Below are 27727 nucleotides of genomic sequence, written 5' to 3' on the forward strand. Positions count from 1 at the left end.
TGAATTGTAATTACTTTGCCACTATGGCCTATTCATTGCCTTACCTCCTTACTTCATTTGCACACACTGTATAGAGATTTTCTATTGTGTTATTGACTGTACGTTTGTTTATCCCATGTGTAACTCTGTGTTGTTGTTTTTGTCGCACTGCTTTGCTTTATCTTGGTCAGGTCGCGGTTGTAAATGAGAACTTAAAGGTGAAAAATAAATCAATAATAATAATAGTTTCCCATTGGTTCTGGGAACAGTTTCCTGACTGATGAAACATAATGTTTTTCAAATGTTCTAAGAACAGAAGTGAACATTTGACCTATTCTGGGAATGGTCATTGTTAGGTTGTAGGGAGTTTCTGAAAACGTTTTACTATGGTTCTCTGAAAGTTTCTTGGGAGGTTTTATTAACGTAGTGATAACAGAAATGATAGGTTATTTCCTTAACCTTCACCGAATGTCTCAAGACTTTAAATAACACTTCTAACCTAGTTTGGGTTAACTGTTTTAAACTCCAACCACAATAGGACACATGGAAATTAATTTGGTGATGCATTAATTGTCACGGCTGACGAGGTGTGTAGGTAGGAATCAGGTGCAGAGAGCAGAGAGTTCCAGGGGAAAAGTGCACTTTATTCCGGCACCGAAACCGGGAATGCCCAAAACTCAGGGCGCAAACGCTGTTCAACCCAAACACAGGGTAAACACAGTCCGGAGCACAACAACACCTATGACACAAATGTAAACACAAAAATAATCCAGCACAACATAGGGCGGGTTCCTCAATCGTAAATAGGGAAACAAGTCAAGAAACACAAATCGGAAACAGGTGCAACGCATAAGACAAAACTAACAGAAAAGGGAAAAGGGATCGGTGGAGGCTAGTAGGCCGGTGACAACGACCGCCGAGCACCAACCGAACAGGCGGGGGAGCCAACTTCGGCAGGAGTCGTGACAGTACCCCCCCAGTGAGGCCCCCATGTTCGCACTGGGGGACCGGGTCTGGCTCTCGACCCGAAACCTGTCCCTCCGCCTGCCCTGCCGGAAGCTGGGTCCGCAGTGTGTGGAGTCATTTAAAGTCCTGAGGAGGATAAACGAGGTGTGTTATAGATTACAACTTCCTACAAAACTAACAGAAAAGGGAAAAGGGATCGGTGGCGGCTAGTACGCCGGTGACGACGACCGCCGAGCACCGCCCGGACAGGTGGGCGAGCCAACTTCGGCGGGAGTCGTGACATTAATCCTGCAAATACTTTTTTTTGTGGCATGGAATCATTGAGATTTAAACCTATGTTTTTCTGTTTTCTGGCCAGGAAATTAGTCCACTGCGCCACTGGGACGGAGGTAGCATGCCATGTTACTCTATTCAAAACAGACCCCATAGAGCACGGTTCATCAACTAGATTCGCAACCCTGCCATAGAGTACCAGTATGAGGCATAATACTATAATACTAGGAAAAACTATGGGAACCATTTCCATCATTCATTTCTCCCATGGGGTATTTTAGAAAAAATTAAAATAAGGGCTGGGTTTCGTGTAGGCTTACCCTGACGTGAAGTTTTGATAACCGTGTACATCTCTCTAGGTCATGGTGACTTTTATCTATATATTATCTATATATTCGCCTGTATTTACCCCCCAAATGAAATGCTAATTAGCTGTTAATGTAGCTATCATAAAGAACTGAAAATTTCATGATGATCTAGACGAGATTGCCGAATCAAGACAAAGGTAAGCATCTCTGGATTAACTATCTAATGGTAGCTAAATTTAGTAATGAATAAATTGCCTACATTACTTTAAACAGACAATTCTGTGAACTGTCTTGTACAAGTTTTAAATTGACACAATACCTGTTAACAAAGGTGTCAGCTAGAGATAACGTGCAGGGATTTTTTAGTCTTGCATGATGTCTACTTTGATGCTAATTATCATTTTCAAAATCTGAGAGTAAATAGTCGAACCCACAACGCCTCCCAGTTTTTAAACTGGTTGTTCAGTACAGCACCGTTCCGTTCAATTGAACATTCCAGAACGTAAAAATGTACTGAATGCAACCCTGAACACACTTAACAAGATAGAAGATAGAGTTTTGTTGATGCAATGTATATGTTTTTAAATAACATTCTTGGAATGTTCTTTGAACATGAATGTTTTCTTGTGGTTTTTATGGAAAGTTTTCTTAATGTTCAGAGAACATGACTTTAAATAGAACCATAAGGAAACCTGCAGGAACTGTTACGCTAAAGTACTAAAATTCCCACAGATTAACATTGTTTCTTAATGTTCTCTGAACTATTTTAGGACATTTCTAATGTCAAACCAGTTGGAGATCATTCCAGGAAACATTACCAAAAATGTAATTAAATGTAACCATGTTTGAACTTTTAGGAAATATTCTGTTAAAGTCATAAAATACCAAGAAAATAAAATTATTTTGTCATGTTCCTTAAATGTGCTGAGAATGTTCCAAAGTCAAGCAACTAAACTCGGCAAAAAAAGAAATGTCCTCAAATTGTCAACTGCGTTTATTTTCAGAAAATTAACATGTATGAAAATTTGTATAAGCATAACTAGATTCAACAACTGAGACATAAAACTGAACAAGTTCCACAGACGTGACTAACATAAATTAAATAATTTGGCCCTGAACAAAGGGGGGGGGTCAACATCAAAAGTAATAGTCAGTATCTGGTGTGGCCACCAGCTGCATTAAGTACTGCAGTGCATCTCCTCCTCATGGACTGCACCAGATTTGACAGTTCTTGCTGTGAGATGTTACCCCACTCTTCCACCAAGGCACCTGCAAGTTCCCAGACATTTCTGGGGTGAATGGCCTCAGCCCTCAACCTCCAATCCAACAGGTCCCAGACGTGCTCAATGGGATTGAGATCCGGGCTCTTCACTGGCCATGGCAGAACACTGACATTCCTGTCTTGCAGGAAATCATGCACAGAACGAGCAGTATGGGTGGTGGCTCCAGAGTACAGGCCTCGGTGTAACGCTCATTCCTTCGACGATAAACGTGAATCCGACCATCACCCCTGGTGAGACAAACCCACGACTCGTCAGTGAATAGCACTTTTTGCCAGTCCTATCTGGTCCAGCGACGGTGGGTTTGTGCCCATAGGCGACGTTGTTGCCGGTGATGTCTGGTGAGGACCTACCTTACAACAGGCCTATAAGCCCTCAGTCCAGCCTCTCTCAGCCTATTCTGAGCACTGATGGAGGGATTGTGCGTTCCTGGTGTAACTCGGGCAGTTGTTGTTGCCATCCTGTAACTGTCCAGCAGGTGTGATGTTCGGATGTACCGATCCTATGCAGGTGTTGTAACACGTGGTCTGCCACTGCGAGGATGACCAGCTGCCTGTCCTGTCTCCCTGTAGCACTGTCTTAGACGTCTCACAGTACGGACATTGCAACTTATTGCCCTGTTCACATCTGCAGTCCTCATGCCTCCTTGTAGCATGCCTAAGGCACGTTCACACAGATGAGCAGGGTTCCTGGGCATCTTTCTTTTGGTGAAGTTAGGGTTCTGAAAAAGGGGCATTTCTTTTTTGTCTGAGTTTAAATACTGCACCATTCCCAGAATGTAGTGGAAAGGTTGTATGCAAAATAACTATAGGACAACCACGCTCTCACCACGCTCTGAGAAACATATGGTTCTAACATTATGTGTTAGCTTGAAATCAGATGTTTATTTGAAAGAGAGATAGACTTCTAATCATTCTAAAACTCAAGTTTGAGCTTGGGACATGCTTGCAGAAGAGCTCAGAAGAAGACAATAACATGACATTTCGAAAGGAAAGGACATAATTTTAGCATTTCAATAAACTTTATTTATTGAAATCGGATACTATAATATTCCTATTGTTTACCATATTATGCATAATTTCAATATGTATAACTTCAGCTTTGTTTCAAACATAGTTTTGCAGTATTTAGAATCAAATAAGAAAAGGAATACCTGAATTATAGTGAATACATTGCACCGGCCGACAAACAAGAAAATACAAGAGATAAACAAAACTTGGGTGCTCTAGTCTGCACCACTAGCCTCACATACAGTAGCAGGCTGGCCAGTAGTACTCACAGGGCAGAGGCAAGGCAGACCACAAAATTAGGATAGGGACTTGAATAGCAAAACGAATATAGTACATTCAAATTACCTATCTAATATAGTGTGATTTAAAACCATACAGATTAATACTGATTGGATGACGAGATTAGACAGTGCATTGTCGCTACGGCTTCCAAGATGCCATATGACCATCTGGAGGGATGGAGATGTCAGCAGTCATTTTCTTCAGCACCCCTTGTCAAGGTGTTCTACAGCTCTACAGTGTGATGTCACTGTTATTTAGAGACTGCTCTGCTTCATCTTTTCCTGTGTATGAAAGAGAGTACAACGGGAAAGGAGAGAGTGACGGTTTCATGAGTTGAGACAGGGATGAAAAGAGTGGTAAGGACAGAAAAAAGAAAAGGAGGACGGGAGGAGAAGAGATCATATTATTCTGAGTAAATTAAACCACTTGTTGCTTGTTCTTAAGGGCAGACAGATTGTAAATCAGAGGTAAGAGCTTATAGTGCCATCGTTTTCAATGCAACACTGACAAAATATCTAATAAATCACTCAGAACATCAGATATAGTGCTAAACCAGTTTGTTTATCTTCTACTATACACTGTCACTGACTGCCTCAGGTGTACCGTGTCACTACACCTGTGGGCTCATGGTATCTTTATTCATAAAGGGTTGATACCAGTTGTACAAGAACTGGCACCCAAGCCAAAATCAGATGTCCAAAGCTGATCCTACAGTATGTTCAGGTAAATCAACCGGGGCCGATGCCAACAGATGAACTATGGCAGTAAAGCATGTACTGTGCTGTCATGCCCCAATCTGCTCCACTCTCTATGTTGAGGGTTGTAACTGCACCACACAGGCAGCACATTGCATGATACTGCATATCTGAAGCGAAAAAAACTGATTCCAACAACTTTACTCCTGCTAGATCCAATTATATACTTCAACCAATTATATACTAGAATCATTTATGTTGTCATGACTGGCCTGCTTGGGTCAGGTTACCGTGGACCACAATCTTACATAGAGATCTCTCACACCCACCAGAGGGAAAGAGATCGAGAGGTATGGAGATGGGGGGGGGGTTATGACACCTCATACCCATTGTGAATCTTAAGGCAGCAGACAAAATTAATTTGTCCTCTCACTATGGAGAACCGGCCTCTGAACATTAACATGCAATAAATTGACATTGGGACAATAGGTTTTGTCAGCCACAACTGTGGTAATGACGATAGATGGAATATGAAAATGAATGTCAAAAACAACAACAGATTTACACATAAACAACGTACAGTGAATAACACAAAATAAAATAAAAATAGAAAGATCTATGTACAGTGTGTGCAAATGTAGAGGGGTAGGGAGGTAGGCAATAAATAGGCCCTAGAGGTGAAAATAATTACAATTTAGCATTAATACTGGAGTGATATATGTGCAGATTATGATGTGCAAGTAGAGATACTGGGGTGCAAAAGAGAAAGAGGGTAAGTAATAATATGGCTGTGTACAGGTACATTGATCGGTAAGCTGCTCTGATAGCTGATGCTTAAAGATAGAGAGGAAGATATAAGACTCCAGCTTCAGAGAATTTTGCAATTCGTTCCAGTCATTGGCAGCAGAGAACTGGAAAGAAAGGCAGCCAAAGGAGGTGTTGGCTTTGGGGATGACCAGTGCAATATACCTGCTGGAGTGCGTGCTAAGGGTGGGTGTTTTGCTATGCTGACCGGTGAGCTGAAATAAGGCGGGGCTTCACCTAGCAAAGACTTATAGATGACCTGGAGCCAGTGGGTTTGGCGACGGATATGTAGTGAGAGCCAGCCAACGAGAGCATAGAGGTCGAGGTGGGTAGTATATGGGGCTTTGGTGATAAAACGGATGGCACCTGTGACAGACTACATCCAGTTTGCTGAGTAGAGTGTTGGGAGCTATTTTGTAAATGACATCGCCGAAGTCAAGGATCTGTAGTTTAGTCAGTTTTACGAGGGTATGTTTGGCAGCATGAGTGAAGGAGGCTTTGTTGTGAAATAGGTAGCCAATTCTGGATTTCATTTTGGATTGGAGATGCTTAATATGAGTCTGGAAGGAAAGTTTACAGTCTAACCAGACACCTAGGTATTTGTAGTTGTCCACATATTCTAGGTGAGAACCGTCCAGAGTAGTGATGCTAGTCGGGCGGGAGGGTGTGGGCAGCAATCGGTTGAAGAGCATGCACTTAGTTTTACTAGCATTTAAAAGCAGTTGGAGGCCCACAGAAGGAGTGTTGTATGGCGTTGAAGCTCATTTGGAGGTTTGTTAGCACAGTTTCCAAAGAAGGGCCAGATGTATACAGAATGGTGTCGTCTGCGTAGAGGTGGACCAGAGAACAAGCAGCAAGAGCGACATCATTGATATGTACCGTAATTTCCGGACTATAAGCCGCTACTTTTTTCCCACGCTTTGAACCTCACGGTTTATACAATGACGCGGCTAATTTATGGATTTTTCCCGCTTTCACAAGATTCATGCCGCCAAAAAACTGAGCACCGTCACATAATGTGACGTAAATCGAGCTCGCTCAAACTTCCCATCATTCTGATTACGGTAGTCATTTAGTCACCTTCATCATGGCAAAGACACGAAGAAATGCATATGATGCAGCTTTCAAGTTGAAGGCGATTGATCTGGCTGTTGGAAAAGGAAATAGAGCTGCTGACAGCGTGGAGCATTGTCAAAAAATCCACTATCATTAACGGGTTTCGAAAGGCTGGACTGCTGCGTGTTGAAGAGGGCAGCGATCCAACATTGGATGAAGTAATTCTGAGGCTATTCAACTCCGACACCAAAGGAGATGACTTCAGTGGTTTCAGTGCACAGGAGGAGGAAGATAGTAACCAATGACTTTCTTGGTAGGCTACTGTTTCATTTTTGTTACAAGCCGTGTTTTGTTAAAGCCTATTTATTTTTGTTACAAGCCGTGTTTCGTTAAAGCCTATTTATTTCTGTTACAAGCCGTGTTTCGTTTAAAGGCTGTATAAAGTTAATTTGTTTCAATGTACCGGTAGGTTACGTCGGTAGACCAGTCGTGATGGATCGGCGGGGCTCCGTGTTGGTCCAGGCCAATTGGCAAAAGAGGTAATTGAAGCTAACTGGTGCTTGCTTCGGGACAGAGACGTTAGGCAGTGGTAGCCACTCGGATAGCAGCTAGCTAACTGCGATGATCCCGAGTAAAGGTTCAGAGCTTGCGGAGGGTAGGAATCCGAAGATATGGTGGAGAAAAGCAGTCCGATATGTTCTGGGTTGATATCGCGCTGTGCAGGGTGGCAGGAATTGACCGGGCTTAAGGTGGCAGATGTCCCAGTTAATGGTGATGGCTAACTAGCAGTGGCTAACTCACTACTAGCTAGTAGCTAGTTAGCTGCTTGGCTTCAAAGGGGGTTACGGTTCTAAAGTAAAAAATAGCAAAAAAAAATAGCAGATCCATGCCGCATTGGGTGAGGCGGGTTGCAGGAGAGTACGTTAAGTCCGTAGATGGAAAATTGTAATTAAAAAATATATACGAAATATATAGGAAGAAAAAAACGACATATACAAGGGACAGGATAAGACAATCAAAACATCCCACTGCTACGCCATCTTGGAGGAAAAAGGCGTAGCAGTGGGATATATCCTCTGCTTTGCTAACACTCTCCTCCTCCTCTCCCTCAGTAGTCTTACTATCCTTCTCTTCCTCTTCAATCACAACCTCCTCGTCCTCTTCTACTCCTTCCATCCCCTCATCCTCACCTTTCTCCTCTTCCACCACACACATCCCTCCCCTCTCCTCTAGTACCTCTTCCTCCTCCTCTCTGTCTTCCCAAGCAGAGGCGGTAGCCTCTGTATCCTCCTCTTCTTCTATTTCCTCAACTACCACTTTAAAACCTCTTGATACTCCCCATCCCGGATCCGGGATCGTGAATAAAGCCTCAGGCTCATTAACATAATGCAACGTTAACGATTTCTGAAAATCGCAAATAAAATGAAAATAATGCGCCTGCTCTCAAGCTTAGCCTTTTCTTAACAACACTGTCATCTCAGATTTTCAAAATATGCTTTTGAACCATAGCAAATCAATCATTTGTGTAAGAGTATTGCAAGCTAGCTTAGCATTTTGCGTAGCATTTAGCACGCAACATTTTCACAAAAACCAGATAACCAAATAAATAAAATCATTTACCTTTGAAGAGCTTCGGATGTTTTCAATGAGGAGACTCTCAGTTACATAGCAAATGTTCAGTTTTTCCTGAAAGCATCTTTGTGTAGGAGAAATCGCTCCGTTTTGTACATCACATTTGGCTACCGAAACAAACCGAAAATTCAGTCACCAAAACGTCAAACTTTTTCCGAATTAACTCCATAATATCGACCGAAACATGGCAAACGTTGTTTAGAATCAATCCTCAAGGTGTTTTTTCACATATCTCTTCATTATATGCAGTTCGTGGAAGCCTGCTTTCCCCTCAGAATCGCATGGAAAAATACCAGCAGCTGAAAATGACGCACCAATTTCGACGGAGGACACCGGGCGGACACCTGGAAAATGTAGTCTCTTATGGTCAATCTTCCAAATGATATGCCTACAAATACGTCACAATGCTGCAGACTCCTTGGGGAAACGACAGAAAGGGCAGGCTCATTCCTCTCGCATTCACAGCCATATAAGGAGACAATGGAAAACGGAGCCTCAAAAATCCTGCTGATTTCCTGGTTGCCGTTTCATCTTGGTTTTGCCTGTAGCTCCCGTTCTAGAGCACCCACAGACAATATCTTTGCAGTTCTGGAAAATTCAGAGTGTTTTCTTTCCAAAGCTATCAATTATATGCATAGTCGAGCATCTTTTTGTGACAAAATATCTTGTTTAAAACGGGAACGTTTTCATCCAAAAATGAAATTGCGCCCCCAGAGTTTCAAGAGGTTAATTCCTCCCCTCTCCTCCTCCTCTGCAAGCTCTGTCTCCAGGTCTCTCTGCCTGCATGGGGTCTCAGACAGTGCAGGCAGTGGCCTGGAGTGGGGCAGGCTGGCCTGGGAGAGAGAGAGTCTGGGGTGTGACCGAGGGGGTCCATGGAGGGGTGAAGAAGGGGGTTGTGGGAGGGGAAGGGCCCTGAGTGGACATGGAGAAGGGAGTATTAGACTCGACACGATGGTTGTTGGGGATGTAAGAACATGTCGAAGATAAATACACAACGCTGAGATAGAGTACGAGCAGTCTAGAGGACTGGAACTAACGATTAAGGGAAATAGTGTTTTTTCTGTAATAGGGAATTATTGATCAATGGTTCAGAGACAGGGGAGGAATGTCTTCTGAAATAGGATACTTGTTATTTGGCCATTGGCTAGTTTTATTGCAAGGAATTCCAATTGGGGCGGCAGGGTAGCCTAGTGGTAAGAGCGTTGGATTAGTAACTGGAAGGTTGCAAGTTCAAATCCCCAAGCTGACAAGGTACGAAGCTGTTCTTCTGCCCCTGAACAGGCAGTTAACCCACTGTTCCTAGGCTGTCATTGAAAATAAGAATTTGTTCTTAACTGACTTGCCTAGTTAAATAAAGGTTAAAAAAACAACACAGGCTAGGCTTATAAAACTACATGCTGTTCCTTTGTTCTGTGGGGACAGAATCACTGAGAGAGCATCACTAAGGACAGGGGTGTATGACCATCTACCTCCCTGTCCTATTTTCCTCCCCCTGATTTGCATTGGGGTTAGTGTTATTGAAGTGTAACATAAATTGCTAACAGGGATGTATAGAATCAGATGATTTGGAAGGAGAGCTGACCATTACATTTACATTTAAGTCATTTGGCAGACGCTCTTATCCAGTTATTGGACAACAGCGGTGAGTGGGTGTCTGGGTGAAGGTAGAGACCATTGTTGGTCTGTGGGGGGAAGGTGCGAGTGGAGGGTTCTGACTTCCCAAATATGAAAGCGTTGTCTGTTAGACTCCATTGGTATTGTCTAAATTAGAGGTAGGACGATTAATTAGGGCTGTGTGACGACCCCCCCCCCCCCACTCTGTCTGCCGTATTCTCTCTTTGTTCTTGTTTCCTTATTAGGATGCCGGTGGGCGGAGTTGGGAGGGTCATCAGCTACATGGGAAACACCTGGGCCCGGTGTGTCCCGGGATAAATAGACCTCTTCCACATTCATGGAAGAGACTCTCTCCATGCAGACACCTTTACAGATTTTGTTGTGTATCTTGGTGGCCTTTTGGTTGTTTGCTTTGGCACCTTTCAACACCCTGCATTATCACATTCATGCATGCAAAACACTCACTTACACTACTGATTACTGATTACACACACCATTGTATATTGTACTTAGTTACTTATTTAATAAATGTATATTTTGTTACTCCTTATCTCCACGTTGTCTCCCTTTTGTCACGGGCTTTGAGCCGGTTCGTGACAGCTGATTTCAAGTTTTCATAACACCTTTAACACCTTTATTTCATCTTTATTTAACTAGGCAAGTCAGTTAAGAATACATTCTTATTTTCAATGACGGCCTAGGAACGGTGGGTTAACTGCCTTGTTCAGGGGCAGAACGACAGATTTTTACCTTGTCAGCTCTGGGATTCAATCTTGCAACCTTACGGTTAACTAGTCCAACGCTCTAACTAACTGTCTCTCATTGCACTCCACGAGGAGCCTGCCTGTTACGCAAATGCAGTAGAAGCCAAGGTAAGTTGCTAGCTAGCATTAAACTTATCTTATAAAAACAAGTCAATCAATCATAATCACGAGTTAACTACACATGGTTGATGATATTACTAGTTTATCTAGCGTGTCCTGCGTTTCATATAATCGATGCAATGCTGGGGGATGATTTAACAAAAGCGCATTTGCGAAAAAAGCACAATCGTTGCATGACTGTACCCAACCATAAACACCAATGCCTTAAAATCAATACAACAGAAGTATATATTTTTAAACCTGCATATTTAGCTAAAAGAAATCCAGGTTAGCAGGCAATATTAACCAGGTGAAATTGTGTCACTTCTCTTGTGTTCATTGCACGCAGAGTCAGGGTATATGCAACAGTTTGGCAGCCTGGCTCATTGCAAACTAATTTGCCAGAACTTTATGTAATTATGACATAACATTGAAGGTTGTACAATGTAACAAGAATATTTAGACGTAGGGATGCCACCTGTTAGAAAAAATACAGAACGGTTACGTATTTCACTGAAATAATAAACGTTTTGTTTTCGAAATGATAGTTTCCGGATTCGACCATATTCATGACCAAAGGCTCGTATTTCTGTGTGTTATTATGTTATAATTAAGTCTATGATTTGATATTTGATAGAGCAGTCTGACTGAGCGATGGAAGGCAGCCGCAGGCTCGTAAGCATTCATTCAAACAGCACTTTAGTGCGTTTTGCCAGCAGCTCTTTGCAAGCACAGCGCTGTTTATGACTTCAAGCGTATCAGCCTAATGGCTGGTGTAACCGATGTGAAATGGCTAGCTAGTTAGCGGGGCGCGCACTAATAGTGTTTCAAACGTCACTCGCTCTGAGACTTGGAGTAGTTATTCCCCTTGCTCTGCAAGGGCCGCAGCTTTTGTGAAGTGATGGGTAACGCTGCTTCGAGTGTGGCTGTTGTCGATGTGTTCCTGGTTCAAGCCCAGGTAGGGGCGAGGAGAGGGACGGAAGCTATACTGTTACACTGGCAATACTAAAGTGCCTATAAGAACATCAAATAGTCAATGGTATATGAAATACAAATGGTATCGAGAGAAATAGTCCTATAAATACTATATTAACTACAACCTAAAACCTCTTACCTTGGAATATTGAAGTCTCATGTTAAAAGAAACCAGCCAACTTTCATATGTTCTCATGTTCTGAGCAAGGAACTCAAACGTTAGCTTTTTTACGTGGCACATATTGCACTTTTACTTCTCCAACACTTTGTTTTTGCATTATTTAAACCAAATTGAACATGTTTCATTATTTATTTGAGGCTAAATGGATTTTTATTGATGTATCATATTAAGTTAAAATAAGTGTTCATTCAGTATTGTTGTAATTGTCATTATTACAAATAAAATGTAAAAAAAAATCGGCAGATTAATCGGCATATGCTTTTTTTGGGGTCCTCCAATAATCGGTATCGGCATTGAAAAATCATAATCGGTCGACCTCTAGTCTAAATGTAGGACTTGCTATGTAAAGAATGGAGAATACAGAAATGTACAAGTCAGGTAGAAGACATTTGCATGAAAATAACACCTAATCGGAGATACAAACAAAGAAGATGCAACAAAGAAGGAATATGTCTGGAAATAACAATACAGCCTAGTTTGCATATTGCATGATAGCATATAGCATGTTGATATCAATAAAATATTTCTCTCTCACAATATTGTATAACTAACTACAGTCCTTTTCAAAATCCTATATTCCCTAACACTAAACCTTAACCCTAACATTAACCCCCAAACCTAACCCTAGCTCCTAACCCTTATCCTAAAACGAACCCTAGCACCTAACCCTAATTCTAACCTTAAACCCCCCTGTCACACCCTGACCATAGTTTGCTTTGTATGTTTATATGTTTTGTTTGATCAGGGTGTGATCTGAGTGGGCATTCTATATTGTGTGTCTAGTTTGTCTGTTTCTGTGTTTGGCCTGATATGGTTCTCAATCAGAGGCAGGTGTTAGTCATTGTCTCTGATTGGGAACCATATTTAGGTAGCCTGTTTGGTGTTGGGTTTGGTGGGTGATTGTCCTTATGTCTGTAGTGTGTTAGTTTGCACCAGTATTAGGCTGTTTCGGTTTTCGTGTATTGTTTATTGTTTTTTCATATTGATTCGTGTTTACTTCAGTTTTATTAAACATGGATCGCAATAGACACGCCGCATTTTGGTCCGACTCTCTTTCGCCTACAGAAAGCCGTGACAGAATCACCCACCACAACAGGACCAAGCGGCGTGACAACAGGCAGCGGCAGCAGGAGATACGGAGTCAGCCAGGATCTGCCAGAACCGCCAGCCAGCCAGGATCTGCCAGAGCCTTCCTGTGCTGCCGGAGTCTCCCGCCTGTCCGGCGCTGCCGGAGTCTGAAGAGCCCCTCTGTCCCGAGCTGCCCCTCTGTCCCGAGCTGCCCCTCTGTCCCGAGCTGCCCCTCTGTCCAGTGGGGTTATATAGTAGGGTCGCCGTAGTTAGGAGGACAAGGAAGCGGACAAGGTGGCGGACAAAGACTATGGTGAAGTGGGGGCCACGTCCAGCACCAGAGCTGCCACCGCAGACAGATGCCCGTCCAGACCTTGGGGGGGGGGTGTACTGTCACATCCTGACCATAGTTTGCTTTGTATGTTTTCTTTGGTCAGGGTGTGATCTGAGTGGGCATTCTATGTTGTGTGTCTAGTTTATCTATTTAGGTAGCCTGTTTGGTGTTGGGTTTGCTCCCTCCTCCCTCATGCTCCCTCCTGGGTGATTGTCCTTATGTCTGTAGTGTGTTAGTTTGCACCAGTATTAGGCTGTTTCGGTTTTCGTGTATTGTTTTTTCATATTGATTTGTGTTCACTTCAGTTTTATTAAACATGGATCGCAATAGACACGCCGCATTTTGGTCCGACTCTCTTTCGCCTACAGAAAACCGTGACCCACCCCCAGAAATAGCACTTAACCTTGTGGGGACAAACAAAATGTCCCCAGTTGGTCCAATTTTTGTTTGTCTACTATTCCTGTGGGGAGTTCTGGTTCCCAGAAGTATAGTTAAACACGCACGCACGCGCATACACACACCCACACACCTGTGAGTGGGGATCCTGGGGTGGGTAAGGCAGAACCAATGTAGTCAAGTGCTTAAACTCCCTAGGGTTTCCAGTGTTAAGACATGAGCGCTGCTGCCTTCTGCAGGGGAAATAGAGTATTATAAAGAGTGGTTCGAGCCCTGAATGCTGATTGGCTGACAGCCGTGTTATATCAGACTGAATACCATGGGTATGACAACTGCTCTAATTACGTTGGTAACCAGTTTATAATAGCAATAAGGCACCCTGAGGGTTTGAGGTATATGGCCAATATGCCACGGCTTAGGGCTGTATCCAGGCACTCCGCAGAGCATACCTTAGCCATGGTATATGAGCCATATACCACACCACCTCGTACCTTATTGCTTAATTATACACCATATGCTATATATCAGTGCATTTCCATGGTTATAGCTACAGTCTGTCATTCCATCCATTCGTTAAACCAGGGGTGCAACATTGGTTTTAGAAGTGGGGGGGACATAATTATTAGTATTTATTTTATCCAGTAGGATAAACAGCCTACCCGACTGCTTGGAGGCATCCACATGGTCCTAAGCACACCTGCCTTGTTTCGTATCACATTCTAAATATAAACGGGGGGGGGGTGACGACGACGACAAAAATGACATTTCAGAATGTGTCCCCAGTGAGTGATGACTGGCTACATTAATTTGATAGTGAATCCAAAAGATGTCTAGTGATAATAAACATCCTTTCATCTAATAATAAGAGTATAATGATGGGTAGAATAAAAGCCAGAGTTTGGGTTGCGTAGTTGAAGTTACGAAATAGGGAAGCAGTACTCACAGCTATTCTCTGTACAGAATCAATGTGTTCATGCTCCCTCCGCTTCTGCTCCAGCACATGGTGGAGACCCACATGAAAGAAATACTGTAGTGTATACTATGTTAGAAATACTATAGTATTCACTGTAGTGTTTTTGCTGAATTTACTGTAGTATTTACAGTTTATTCTAGTATAAATACTGTAGTAAAAAAGAGGAGTATACTGTAGTGTTTTTGCAGACTAGTATACTGCAGTATTTAATGTAGTGTTTGTACAGCCATTACTGTAGTATTTACAAAAGTGTTTTTGTTTTATAATATTTGACATAGAAAAAGCTGGTGTAACTGAGTCGGGTATGTAGGCCTCCTTGCACATGCTTTTTCAGTTCTGCCCACACATTTTCTATAGGATTGAGGTCAGAGATTTGTGATGGCCACTCCAATACCTTGACTTGGTCGTCCTTAAGCCATTTTGCCACAACTTTGGAAGTATGCTTGGGGTCGTTGTCCATTTGGAAGACTCCAACCTAAGTGTATGTAAACTTCTGACTTCAACTGTACATACACATATAAATAGATTAGAGTCATTAAAACTTGTTTAATAGAAATAGATGGCATCATGAGGCAGGAAAAAAGCTTGGTCGCAAATGGGTCTTCCAAATGGACAATGACCCCAAGCATACTTCCAAAGTTGTGGCAAAATGGCTTAAGGACAACAAAGTCAAGGTATTGGAGTGGCCATCACAAAGCCCTGATCTCAATCCTATAGAAAACTTGTGGGCAGAACTGAAAAAGTGTGTGCGAGCAAGGAGGCCTACAAGCCTGACTCAGTTACACCAGCTCTGTCAGGAGGAATGGGGAAGCTTGTGGAAGGCTACACAAAAGGTTTGATCCAAGTTAAACAATTTAAAGCCAATGCTACCAAATACTGAGTGTATGTAAACTTCTGACCCACTGGGAATGTGATGAAATAAATAATTCTCTCTACTATTATTCTGACATTTCACATTCTTAAAATCAACTGGTGATCCTAACTGACCTAAGACTGGGCATTTTTACTAGGATTAAATGTCAGGAATTGTGAAAAACGGAGTTTAAATGTATTTGGCTAAGGTGTATGTAAAATTCTGACTTCAACTGTACCTGATCTGAATTTCGAGTCTCATAGCAAAGGGTCTGAATACTTATGTAATAAATAAGGTATCTTTTTTATTTTTAATACATTTGCTAACATTTCTAAAAACCTGTTTCGCTATGTCATTATCGGGTGTTTTGTGTAGATTGCTGAGAATGTCTTTGTATTTACTCCATTTTAGAATAAGGCTGTAACATAACAACATGTGTAAAACGTCCATGGGTCAGAATACTTTCAGAAGGAACTGTATATTATTCCTATCGCACCACGTGTGTATATTTTCTTTTACAACTGAATTAAACCATTAAATAAATATTAGCACATCAAAATGGCGTCATTATAGTAAACTGGCCTACTCCACACAGTAAATGATTTTGCCTATGTGACTTCGACAATACGTTATCAAACCCAACTTGCCTTATCAACACAGTAGGCCTAAATATTTCCTAACAAGATCACAAATTAAATATACTTACTCCTCAACTGCCACTTGTTGTACCATTTCTTTACCATAGTCTTTTCTGTTAAAAATACAATTAAATTAATGTCTGTGTTGCTGCGGAGCTCTAAAATACCGTTCCCGTCTCTCACTCTATGAATGGTCACTGCTTTTCGAATACCTCGAAACATCCCTACCCTTAACCCTAAACTCTAACCACAACCTTACCTTAAACTAAACTTAACCCATAATCATTTTACATTACATTGAAGTACGGACATCCAAGGATCCCGGACAGCACGAACACTCTGGGAAATCATATGAACTTGTCTGTTAGACTGCTCCTATTGGTTGTCTGATGTACTGGGAACTCGCAACAACAGTCTGTCTGTAAGTAGCCAACAATGTTTAGATATGTATACAGCGAGATAAGATAACGTACCATCCCATGAGGTGTTGGGGGAAAAACAGATTACCTATAGATTGCACCTAATCGTTTCTAGGCCATAACTGGAAATACCCCAACAGCGCGATGTGGCTACATCGGAATGTTGGCTTGCACGGGAAAACAAAATGTTCTAGCATTTATGGTTTAGATGTAATTGATATAAATATAAACTATTCACCTTATGACTTTTATCATGGAGGCGTCACACAGTCTTTAGTAAGGCGTTGGTATGACAACATTTTAGTTACACGGTCAGTGGTAGGAGACAGCATCATCTTATTAACGCACAGGAGTCGGGCTGATGTAAGAATCACGTCAGTCAGACGTTCAATGGTAGGCGACAGCCACACGGTGGTACTGTTGCCTAAGGCTTATATTTGGTCTTTATCATCCCTCAAAACCTGCTGAGCTCTAACTCCGTCTGAGTCCTACTATGGATAAGCCACACAGATGGCAATAACAGCTTGAGACCTTGATGACACCTTGCTGCTTGCCTACCCCTGGCTTGTTTCAGAGAACATATTTGCTTGCTCTCCTACTTTGACCTCCTTCCTCCGATGACCACTCAAGCCATGAACTTTCCTGACCCTCTCATGACCTTCCATCTGATGAATGTTGTTTTAAAATTTGCTTGTTTTTTTGGGTTATGTTTAAAGCGCATTCAAATTATTTATGTGATGAATAGCGTTATAAAAGTTGAATAAATTATCATTATTATTGCTCTGAGAAAAATACTTTTGGAGCCTGTGAAACGTCAATTGCAGAGACGCCTGTTGCCCAGCAACCGCACACGCCAGGGACATGAAGGAAACAATGTTGACGAGGCAAGACAGAAAATCATCGGGTATGGGGTTCTAGAACTAAGCATTTATGGAACTTTCTTGAGGTGAGCGTTGTTCAAATTATTTTGTGACACTGGCACATCATGCACGTTTAATTGTTTTGACTATTTCTCAAGAAGACATTCACCATTGGCACAGTTGTGTCGGCAAGCTGTGTCGGCAAGCATTGTGAATGCTTCAATGCCCATAGGAGGATACTACTCACAACATAAACAATCTCAATGTAATCAATAATAATAATCGTTATTATTATTATTGTAATTCTATTTCATTCAACGTATATAGAATCAAAGAATCAAAGAATCTCAAATCGTTTCCTCCCAGGGTGGATATGTTAAACATTATTACAAATCTAGGTCATTGTGCCACGATCAAATTCATGATAAAGAATTCAGTAACCTCAGTCAATTACCTACCGGTATGTATCAAATTGATAAATATCAATGTTCATCTGCAGAAAACATCTCGGAATCATGTCACGCTCAGCGGCCAAATCTCGCGACAAGAGTCGTGCTGCCAGCTTGGTTCTGGCACCTGCTCTTCCTCGCCCTGCCTCGGTCCAGAATGTGGAGACAGTGGACATTGTCCCAGGTCGCCTCACGGAAGCCGCCTGGGTCACCATGACAACACAGGACAACGGGGAGGAGGTGGTGGCGGAGATCATGGGAGAGCTGGAGGCTGCAGTGATGGACAGGTGCTATCAGGTGTACCTGCAAAAACAGGTGTGTAGCTGTCACAGACAGTGGTGTGGGCAACGAGATTCAGATGTAGGCAACGAGATTCAGGTGTAGGCAACGAGATTCAGGTGTAGGCAACGAGATTCAGGTGTAGGCAACGAGATTCAGGTGTGGGCAACGAGATTCAGGTGTAGGCAACGAGATTCAGGTGTAGGCAACGAGATTCAGGTGTAGGCAACGAGATTCAGGTGTAGGCAACGAGATTCAGGTGTGGGCAACGAGATTCAGGTGTAGGCAACGAGATTCAGGTGTGGGCAACGAGATTCAGGTGTAGGCAACGAGATTCAGGTGTAGGCAACGAGATTCAGGTGTAGGCAACGAGATTCAGGTGTAGGCAACGAGATTCAGGTGTAGGCAACGAGATTCAGGTGTAGGCAACGAGATTCAGGTGTAGGCAACGAGATTCAGGTGTAGGCAACGAGATTCAGGTGTAGGCAACGAGATTCAGGTGTAGGCAACGAGATTCAGGTGTAGGCAACGAGATTCAGGTGTAGGCAACGAGATTCAGGTGTAGGCAACGAGATTCAGATGTAGGCAACGAGATTCAGGTGTAGGCAACGAGATTCAGATGTAGGCAACGAGATTCAGCCGCAGGATGATTTTTGTCGGAGCAAATGGTCGGGGAGCCAGAACATAATTGTAACAATTTGTACACTGCATATTGACCAGAACTAAGCCCCAAAGAGATCGTACAGTATTTGAAAATATCAATAATTTCATACCTTGATTACATTGAGACACGATCATGTAAAGGTAACTGCTAAATAAAGGAAACACCAACATAAGGTGTATTAATAGGGTGTTTGGCAACAATGAGCCAGAACAGCTTCAATAGCTTGAAAGGGTGGCAGGTATCCTAGTGGTTAGAGTGTTGGGCTAGTAACCAAAAGGTTGGTTGATCAAATCCCTGAGCTGACAAGCTAAACCTCTGTCATTCTGCCGCTGAACAAGGCAGTTAACTCACTGTTCCTAGGCAGTCATTGTAAATAAGGATTTGTTTTTAACTGACTTGCCTAATTAAATAAAGGTTAAATAAAGAATTATACCTTGGCATGGATTCTACAAGTGGCTGGAACTCTATTGGCAGGGGTGCGACACCATTCTTCCATAATTTGGTGTTTTTTTAATAAAACACTGTCTCAGGCACTGTCCCAGAATGTGTCAACCCAAGTGTTCAATTGGGTTGAGATCTGATGATGGAGACAGCCATGGCATATGGTTTATTTAGTTTTCATGATCATCAAACCAATTTTTATACATGACCCTAAGCATGATGGGATGTTAACTGCTTAATTAACTCAGGAACCACACCTGTGTGGAAGCACCCACTTTCAATATACTTTGTATCCCTTATTTCTTCAAGTGTTTCCATTTTCTTTGCAGTAACCTGTATGTTTTTATTTATGTAAATACTCAGGAACAGATTTGCTGAACACATTTTTTGCTAAATTCCTGGTGATTTAACAGTATTTTTTCTTTATCATTTTTTAGGGAATAGGGTGTCATTTGGAAGGACCTTTCTATGCACCTAACCCCTAACCAGTCGAAACACCCACACATGTGCCTGACATCTCAAACAAATTATTATCTCTCTCTCTCCTTCTGTCCAGCTGGTGCCGTTCACAGTGACCCGGGCCTATGAAAGCCTGGTGCAGATGTCTGACTGGCTGTTCCTGGCGAGGGATGAGGGTGAGGGGCGAGAGAGTGCCACTTTGTGGGGGGAGGACACAGAGCCTGAACCCTGTAAGAGCGACTCATGGGCCGAGGGCTGTGTTCCTGTCCGGTACACCAGTGTGAGCTCACACACACCTCTTTTGCAGGTAACAATACACACATGCATAAACACACTTATGTATGTCACAAGCATGACTGCACCGTCACATGCATGATATCTGATGATACACACTGATACCTGATGTGGTTTTGTGTCTGCAGAAGTTGCTGGATTTGCACCTGGCAGAGTCTGCTGATCCATGGGACTCAGATACACAGAGCAAGCCCCAGTCTCCCAGTAGACAGGACAGCAAGCCCCAGTCTCCCAGTGGACAGGACGGCAAGCCCCAGTCTCCCAGTAGACAGGACAGCAAGCTCCAGTCACCTACAAAGGCAGAGCCTCCAGACAGAGAGAGAACGGTCCTAGCAAAAAAAATAATAGTGGATTCAACTGAACCTAAGAAGCCAGACAAGGCAGAGAAGATAGGACCAGAGGAAGTCCAACCCTCACCTTACCTCACTGTAGCCACCTATAAAGCCCAGAGGAGGAGAAAGTCTCAGACCCAAGCAGGCGCACACAAGGCCCTACCACCACCTCTGAAGACCTACAAACCCTTATTCACCCCTAGTGAACCAGCCCAGCAGTACCAGAGCCTCTCTGTACCCCAACTTCAGGGGCATAGACCACGAGAGGTCCCAGTCCCTAGGAGACTGGACCCCGCTAGACTACCACAACACCATGTCTGGCCCGAGGTGGAGGTCCTGGAGCCTGGGCCCTCACACCGCTCAAAGGAGAGAATAGGGCCCAAAAACAGGGCCCCCCACCGGCCCAATCAGGACCATCACAGCATGGCACGCCGAGGCACCATCACCCCCCTGACTGCCCACACCCACCAGGCTTTACCCAGCAAGACTCGGAAGAAGAGTCTCCACCATGGTGTCCAGCTACAGAGGCATGTGCTCCGAGGCGGTACCCAGCCAAGTGGCTCAACTGTGGGCTACACTCCGCTCTCCACTGGCCTCGATCTGGATACCATTGAGCTGGTGCCAGGAGTGGCCATTGGGGCCCCAGTATGTGGGACTGGGGAAAACAAGCCGTTCTGGGTTTCCCGTCTCCCTGAGCTGAGGCCCATCAGAAGCAGCCTCCCGGCCATGTTGTGGTCCTTGAATCAGGTGGTGGGAGGGCATAGCCCTCGAGTCAGTGCCCCCACTGGGAAACACTGGGCATGAGGAGCAATAGGAACCACTGCAGTCTCAATCACACTGCAGCCTAATGGACTGTCATTTGATGACTAGGTGCTGATTTGCTTTTATTTAATAAAGAGAAGATGTGAATTCCATTTTCTATTCTAAGTTTAATTTAAGCTATTCCAAATGTTGTGTTTGTTTAAGGAATTCCACCTAGCGTCTAAACCTATTTAAATCAGGGACTGCACTTGAGTTTGAGTATGTGTACATATTTTGATGCTTTTCTTCTGTGAGATAGTGCTCCCATGTTTTGTCAGATGAACTTGAACCTCTACCCCCCATGTATTGTTACATAGTTACATAACAACATATTGATATTGATATTGTTACATGATTGTTACTGATTACTGTTTTCAACTTTGCCTTGTTCATAGATGTCCTGAGGTTTGATGTTAATGCAGTTCAATACTTGACCCCATGATGGCAGTGCGGATCATATTGTAACATTTGTCATCATAATGCTTCTGAGCAAATTCAGGAGTTATTTGCCAGGGTGCACCAAGAATATGCGACGACAACAGATGACCAAGGAACACCATTGTTCAGGTCTGGCTCAACGCTTCATACATAAACATACTTTATTTTAGACATATATTATCTTTTGAAATGACATTCATTCTCACCACTGAAAACTGAGTCTTTATTTTTATTTTAAAATTTGTATACCCCTTTTTCATGGTATCCAATTGTTTTTTAGTAGCTACTATCTTGTCTCATCGCTACAAATCCCGTACGGGCTCAGGAGAGACGAAGGTTGAGAGTCATGCGTCCTCCGATACACAACCCAACCAAGCCGCACTGCTTCTTAACACAGCGTGCACCAATGTGTCGGAGGAAACACTGTGCACCTGGCAACCTTGGTTAGCGCGCACTGCGCCCGGCCCGCCACAGGAGTTGTTGGTGCGCGATGAGACAAGGATATCCCTACCGGCCAAGCCCTCCCAAACCCGGACGACGCGAGGCCAATTGTCTCTGGTGGCACAGCTGGCGCTGCAGTACAGCGCCCTTAACCACTGTGCTACCCGGGAGGCCCAAAAACGGAGTCTTATCAACCATTGAGAAGAGTATTTTAAAAAACATCTATGACTAGTATCCCATTTTGGCAATTATTCTGTGTTGAGTTCCTGCATAGCGATAAGGGCACTGTTTTTCTGTTTTTACTGCAAGAAATACCAAAATATCCCCCAGCTAATTTTGCACTGTATGCATGAATTGTTTACAGACCAGCACACCAGGTACCGCATGTGGCACCTCAACATAAAGATCTTACTTTTACTATATATTACATATATTTTGGATCATTTATGTATGATATTCATGTATTATGTATATGGTTCTGTACATTCTGGCTAACATTTCAAGCATAATAAGAGTTAGACATAGGCATCAGAGGGCCCAAGCTAAGGGGCCCCACTGTTGATTGACATGTGCCATCAAATCAAAATCTAATCAAATGTATTTTTTTATGAAGCCCTTTTTACATCAGCAGTTGTTACAAAGTTTTTATACGTTGTGTAATCAGTTTCATTGTGGACTCCACAGAGTTTTATAGAGGGCTGTTTGTCATTCTCTAAAAGCACTCTTGCCAGCTGACACATATTGAGAAAATAGCTCATAGATTCATAGATGTGGAGCTTTTCATGCAGATACTTTATAACCCATTGGAAAATAGCCTGTTTGTGGATGAGCCTTATGCATGCATAGCAGAGTAACATACTATATCATGACTAGTTTGGCTAAGATAAACTGATCATTATAATATTATCCCAAACAGGCAAGGTTGTGGGCGATGCATTGGTCAGGGTTTTGTGTCTCAGCAATTTTTCTATATTTTATACGAGCAGTAGATATTTTCTTTTAAATTACACAATCCCCATCCAGTAAGAGGATTTAATATGCCTGGTTTATATCCAATGTATCATCAACATGTAAAATGTTAAATACCATGTGTGATGATTTACTGCATATCCTGGCTCTCACAGTGCTCCACATAGCATGAAAGCCATGGTGATGATTACAGCTTCAGTTCTTCTGCTGGGTTCTTAGTTTAACTATAGTAGCAGTCATCCATCTTAAATATATTTTCAGCTCATTGTGGAAAAAAAATATTAATGTACTTGACTATATTGATTCAGTTTCATGTAACACCACGCCAACAATAAGATGAGATGAAAGTTTGGTTACACTTTACTTACAGATTGCAGGTATAATGCATCTATAATGCATGGTCAAACTTGCCTTATAATGTTTTATTATCCTTTCAGAATTCTCTCTTCTGTAACATTGCATTACCCCCTAACCACAGTGGCCAGCTCTGGTTATGCAGTTTCAGCACCCCTTTTCTAGTAGTTTATTGTATTTGTTTATTGTAACACCCCTTATTTCTCATTGTAGTGGTACCTCCAAGTCACTCCACTTTTACCAGCCAGTCATAGTTCACCATTATGGAGCCAGATACCTGCCAAAAGGTTACCTCATGCTAATCACATTAGTCTACGTGTAACGGCTTTCTTCTGTTGAAGGAGGAGCGGACCAAAATGCAGCGTGGTATTTTTTAGACATGTTTAATGAAGAACGAAAAAACACGAACAATACAAAAACAACAAACGGAATGTGAAAACCTAAACAGTCCTATCTGGTGAAGACAAAGAGACAGGAACAATCACCCACGAAAACACTCAAAGAATATGGCCACCTAAATATGTTTCCCAATCAGAGACAACGATAATCACCTGACTCTGATTGAGAACCGCCTCAGGCAGCCATAGACTATGCTATACACCCCACACAACCCCAAGACGAAACACACCACAAATAAACCCATGTCACACCCTGGCCTGACCCAATAAATGAAGATTAACATCATAAATATTGACCAGGGCATGACAGAACCCCCCCCCCTAAGGTGCGGACTCCCGGACGCACATCAAAACAATAGGGAGGGTCCGGGTGGGCGTCTGTCCATGGTGGCGGCTCCGGCTCCGGCGCGGGACTTGGAACCCACTCTATAAATGTCTTAGTCCCCCCTCCTCGCGTCCTAGGATAATCCACCTTCGCCGCCGACCATGGCCTAGTAGTCCTCACCCAGAACCCCACTGGACTGAGGGGCAGCTCGGAACTGAGGGGCAGCTCGGGACTGAGGGGCAGCTCGGGACTGAGGGGCAGCTCGGGACTGAGGGGAAGCTCGGCACTGAGAGGAAGCTCGGGACTGAGAGGAAGCCCGGCACTGAGAGGAAGCCCAGCACTGAGAGGAAGCCCAGCCAGGTATTTGGATCCGGCAGATCCTGGCTGGTTGACGGTTCTGGCAGATCCTGGCTGACTGGCAGATCTGGAAGAGTCTGGTTGACTGGCAGATCTGGAAGAATCTGGTTGACTGGCGGATTTGGAAGAGTCTGGCTGACTGGCGGATCTGGAAGAGTCTGGCTGACTGGCAGATCTGGAAGAGTCTGGCTGACTGGCAGATCTGGCTGCTCCATGCTGACTGGCGGCTCTGGCTGCTCCATGTAGACTGACAGCTCTGGCGGCTTCTTGCAGACTGACAGCTCTGGCTGCTCCATGCAGACTGGCAGCTCCATGCAGACTGACAGCTCCTTGCAGACTGACAGCTCCTTGCAGACTGACAGCTCCTTGCAGACTGACAGCTCCGGCTGCGCTAAACAGGCAGGAGACTCCAGCAGCGCTGTAGAGGAGGAAGGCTCTGGCTGCGCTAAACAGGCGGGAGACTCCAGCAGCGCAGGAGAGGAGGAAGGCTCTGGCTGCGCTAAACAGGCGGGAGACTCCAGCAGCGCAGGAGAGGAGAAAGGCTCCGACAGCGCTGAACAGGCGGGAGGCTCCGGCTGCGCAGGAGAGGAGGAAGGCTCTGGCTGCGCTAAACAGGCGGGAGACTCTGTCAGCGCTGGAGAGGAGAAAGGCTCCGATAGCGCTGAACAGGCGGGACGCACTGTAGGCCTGATGCGTGGTGCTGGCACTGGTGGTACTGGGCCGAGGACACGCACAGGAAGCCTGGTGCGGGGAGCTGCCACCGGAGGGCTGGGGTGTGGAGGTGGTACTGGGTAGACCGGACCGTGCAGGCGCACTGGAGCTCTTGAGCACCGAGCCTGCCCAACATTACATGGCTCGAAGCCCACTCTAGCCCGGCCAATACGAGGAGCAGGTATATACCGCACCGGGCTATGCACCTGCACTGGAGACACCGTGCGCTCCACAGCATAACACGGTGCCTGCCCGGTCTCTTTAGCCCCCCGGTAAGCACAGGAAGTTTGTGCAGGTCTCCTACCTGGCGTAGCCATACTCCCTGTGAGCCACCCCCCAAGACATTTTTGGGGCTGACTCTCGGGCTTCCTTCCGCGCCGCCGTGCTTGCTTCGCCATCTCCATTCTCCTATAACCTTCTTCGCACTGCTCCAGTGAATCCCAGGCGGGCTCCGGCACTCTCCCTGGGTCGACCGCCCACCTGTCTATTTCCTCCCAAGTAGTGTAGTCCCGATATTGTTGCTCCTGCTGCTGCTGTTGCTTCTCCTCTATACCAAAGCCTCTCAGCTCTCGCCGCCTCCAGTTCTTCTTTGGGGCGGCAATATTCCCCAGGGTCCTTCTCCAAACAATTCGTCCTCCCATGACGATACCTCCTTTTGTTCCTCCCAGGGTCCTCTCCCGTCGAGGATTTTCTTCCAAGTCCAAAAGTCCTTTTTACGCTGCTCCTGCTGCTGCCTTTGCTGTTTCTCCTGTGGCTCCTGCCTGTTGACACGCTGCTTGGTCCGTTTGTGGTGGGTGATTCTGTAACGGCTTTCATGCGGTGAAAGAGAGTCGGACCAAAATGCAGCGTGTAGATTGCGATCCATGTTTAATGAACAAAAACGTAACACAACAAACAAAGAACGTAACGAAAACCGAAACAGCCTATACTAGTGTAAACTAACACAGATACAGGAACAAGGACCCTAAGGACAATCACCCACGAAACACACAAAGAATATGGCTGCCTAAATATCGTTCCCAATCAGAGACAACGATAATCACCTGACTCTGATTGAGAACCGCCTCAGGCAGCCATAGACTAACTCTAGACATCCCACAAAACCCCAAGACAAAAACACACCACAATAACCCGTCACACCCTGGCCTGACCGATTAAATAAGGAATAAACATAATATATTTCGACCAGGGCGTGACACCATGTCCATTCCTCTCTTTGCTGCACCTGCCTGTTACCACGCCGCTTGGTCCTGTTGTGGTGGGTGATTCTGTAACGGCTTTCTTCTGTTGAAGGAGGAGCGGACCAAAATGCAGCGTGGTATTTTTTAGACATGTTTAATGAAGAACGAAAAAGATATATACACCCCACACAACCCCAAGACGAAACACACCACAAATAAAATAAACCCATGTCACACCCTGGCCTGACCCAATAAATGAAGATAAACATAATAAATATAGACCAGGGCGTGACACTACGTTAGCTCAACTGTCCCGCAGGGTGACACATTTAGGCCGTAGAGGTTAATTTAGGTCTATCCAAATAACAAATAGGCCACCAACTTTCAGGCATTGCAATTTAGGCTATCATTTTGGGCACTGTTGTCTTGTGGAATAATTTTAGAACTCTATATGTGTTTTATATCTGTTTTTATTATAGGACTCCCTTTAAAAAGAGACCCTAGCTCACAGAACTCTAAATATAGCGTCTAAATACATTTTAAACAAAATAGTTGAAGAAGCACGTGCAGCGGCTGATAGGGAAAACAGATCTGGCAATAAGAATAGGTTAGATAGTCTTGACCATTTGTGACCCCTTGGCTATTTCGCTCAGGACAGGTTATTGCCAAGACTTAATCAATATTTTGTTTTGTTTTATTTATAAATTATTTATGCAATTATATGGCCATTAAATAACACAGAACAGCATGGCATATTTAGATAGCGGAATAGGCCTAAATCATATTTATTTTGTAGCATAGGTCGTTATTCAAGACAAGGCTCATCTGTATCTATCATTCTCACACAAGTCATTTTCTGAAGGCCCAAGCCGATACTACTTCATCTGTTGGTATAATGTCATTATTGAATGCATTTCTAAAACAAGCTCTAGACATTTATTTTAGGAAATGAATCCGGAAGATGCAATGCAACTCTAACGCCTGGGCTAGAGTTGCTTGATTGACTAGCTAACTTCGACTACCTACGTTCGGTTCATGTCCTTTGCAGATGACACAATACTGACAAAAGTTTGTACGCATAAAAAAATCTGTAACCGAGTAAAGTAAGAATTGATTGTGTAAATGGTCATTCATAGTCGTAACGTAGGGTTTGTATGTGTACAGATTTATTTTAACGTTTCATGCATGGCCTTTCTTACGATCCTAACAATTTACGTATGTATTTTCTAATGATCTTAACGATATGTATGTTGAACCTTTTGGCAGGTAGTTGGCTCTATACACCATTCCCTGAGCACGTCACTAAACCCCGCTCCTGTCATCAGAGTGAGATCAAGGTCAGAAGAGAATGGACTCGCTGGACTATTCCTAATGT

The 27727-nt window shown here is 43.7% G+C and overlaps 1 protein-coding gene and 1 long non-coding RNA gene across 2 annotated transcripts; one reads left to right on the top strand and one right to left on the bottom strand.

The window, feature by feature from the left end:
* Positions 1-2505: 2505 nt before the first annotated feature.
* LOC135516895 (uncharacterized) lies at positions 2506-16922 on the bottom strand. Its single transcript, XR_010451976.1, has 2 exons — positions 16838-16922; positions 2506-4379 (listed from the first exon to the last, which is right to left on the bottom strand). It is a non-coding gene; the product is annotated as an uncharacterized LOC135516895 (long non-coding RNA).
* A 511-nt stretch (positions 16923-17433) lies between these two features.
* On the top strand, positions 17434-21278 carry LOC135516896 (uncharacterized protein C2orf81 homolog). Its single transcript, XM_064940967.1, has 4 exons — positions 17434-17545; positions 17959-18223; positions 19849-20058; positions 20174-21278. Exons 2-4 carry the CDS (start codon positions 17975-17977, stop codon positions 21179-21181), a joined length of 1467 nt encoding a protein of 488 aa, XP_064797039.1. The 5' UTR covers positions 17434-17545; positions 17959-17974; the 3' UTR covers positions 21182-21278.
* The last annotated feature ends 6449 nt before the right edge of the window (positions 21279-27727 follow it).

Source organism: Oncorhynchus masou, chromosome 28, assembly GCF_036934945.1.
Source record: "Oncorhynchus masou masou isolate Uvic2021 chromosome 28, UVic_Omas_1.1, whole genome shotgun sequence".
Lineage (NCBI taxonomy): Eukaryota > Metazoa > Chordata > Actinopteri > Salmoniformes > Salmonidae > Oncorhynchus > Oncorhynchus masou.

What these genes read in the sequence shown, in the direction of transcription:
- LOC135516896 (XM_064940967.1), top strand. Translation starts at nt 17,975, where the DNA reads ATGTCACGCTCAGCGGCCAAATCTCGCGACAAGAGTCGTGCTGCCAGC. An exon ending in AGGTGTACCTGCAAAAACAG is followed by an intron (nt 18,224 to 19,848) that starts GTGTGTAGCTGT and finishes CCTTCTGTCCAG; the next exon opens with CTGGTGCCGTTCACAGTGAC. An exon ending in CACACACACCTCTTTTGCAG is followed by an intron (nt 20,059 to 20,173) that starts GTAACAATACAC and finishes TTGTGTCTGCAG; the next exon opens with AAGTTGCTGGATTTGCACCT.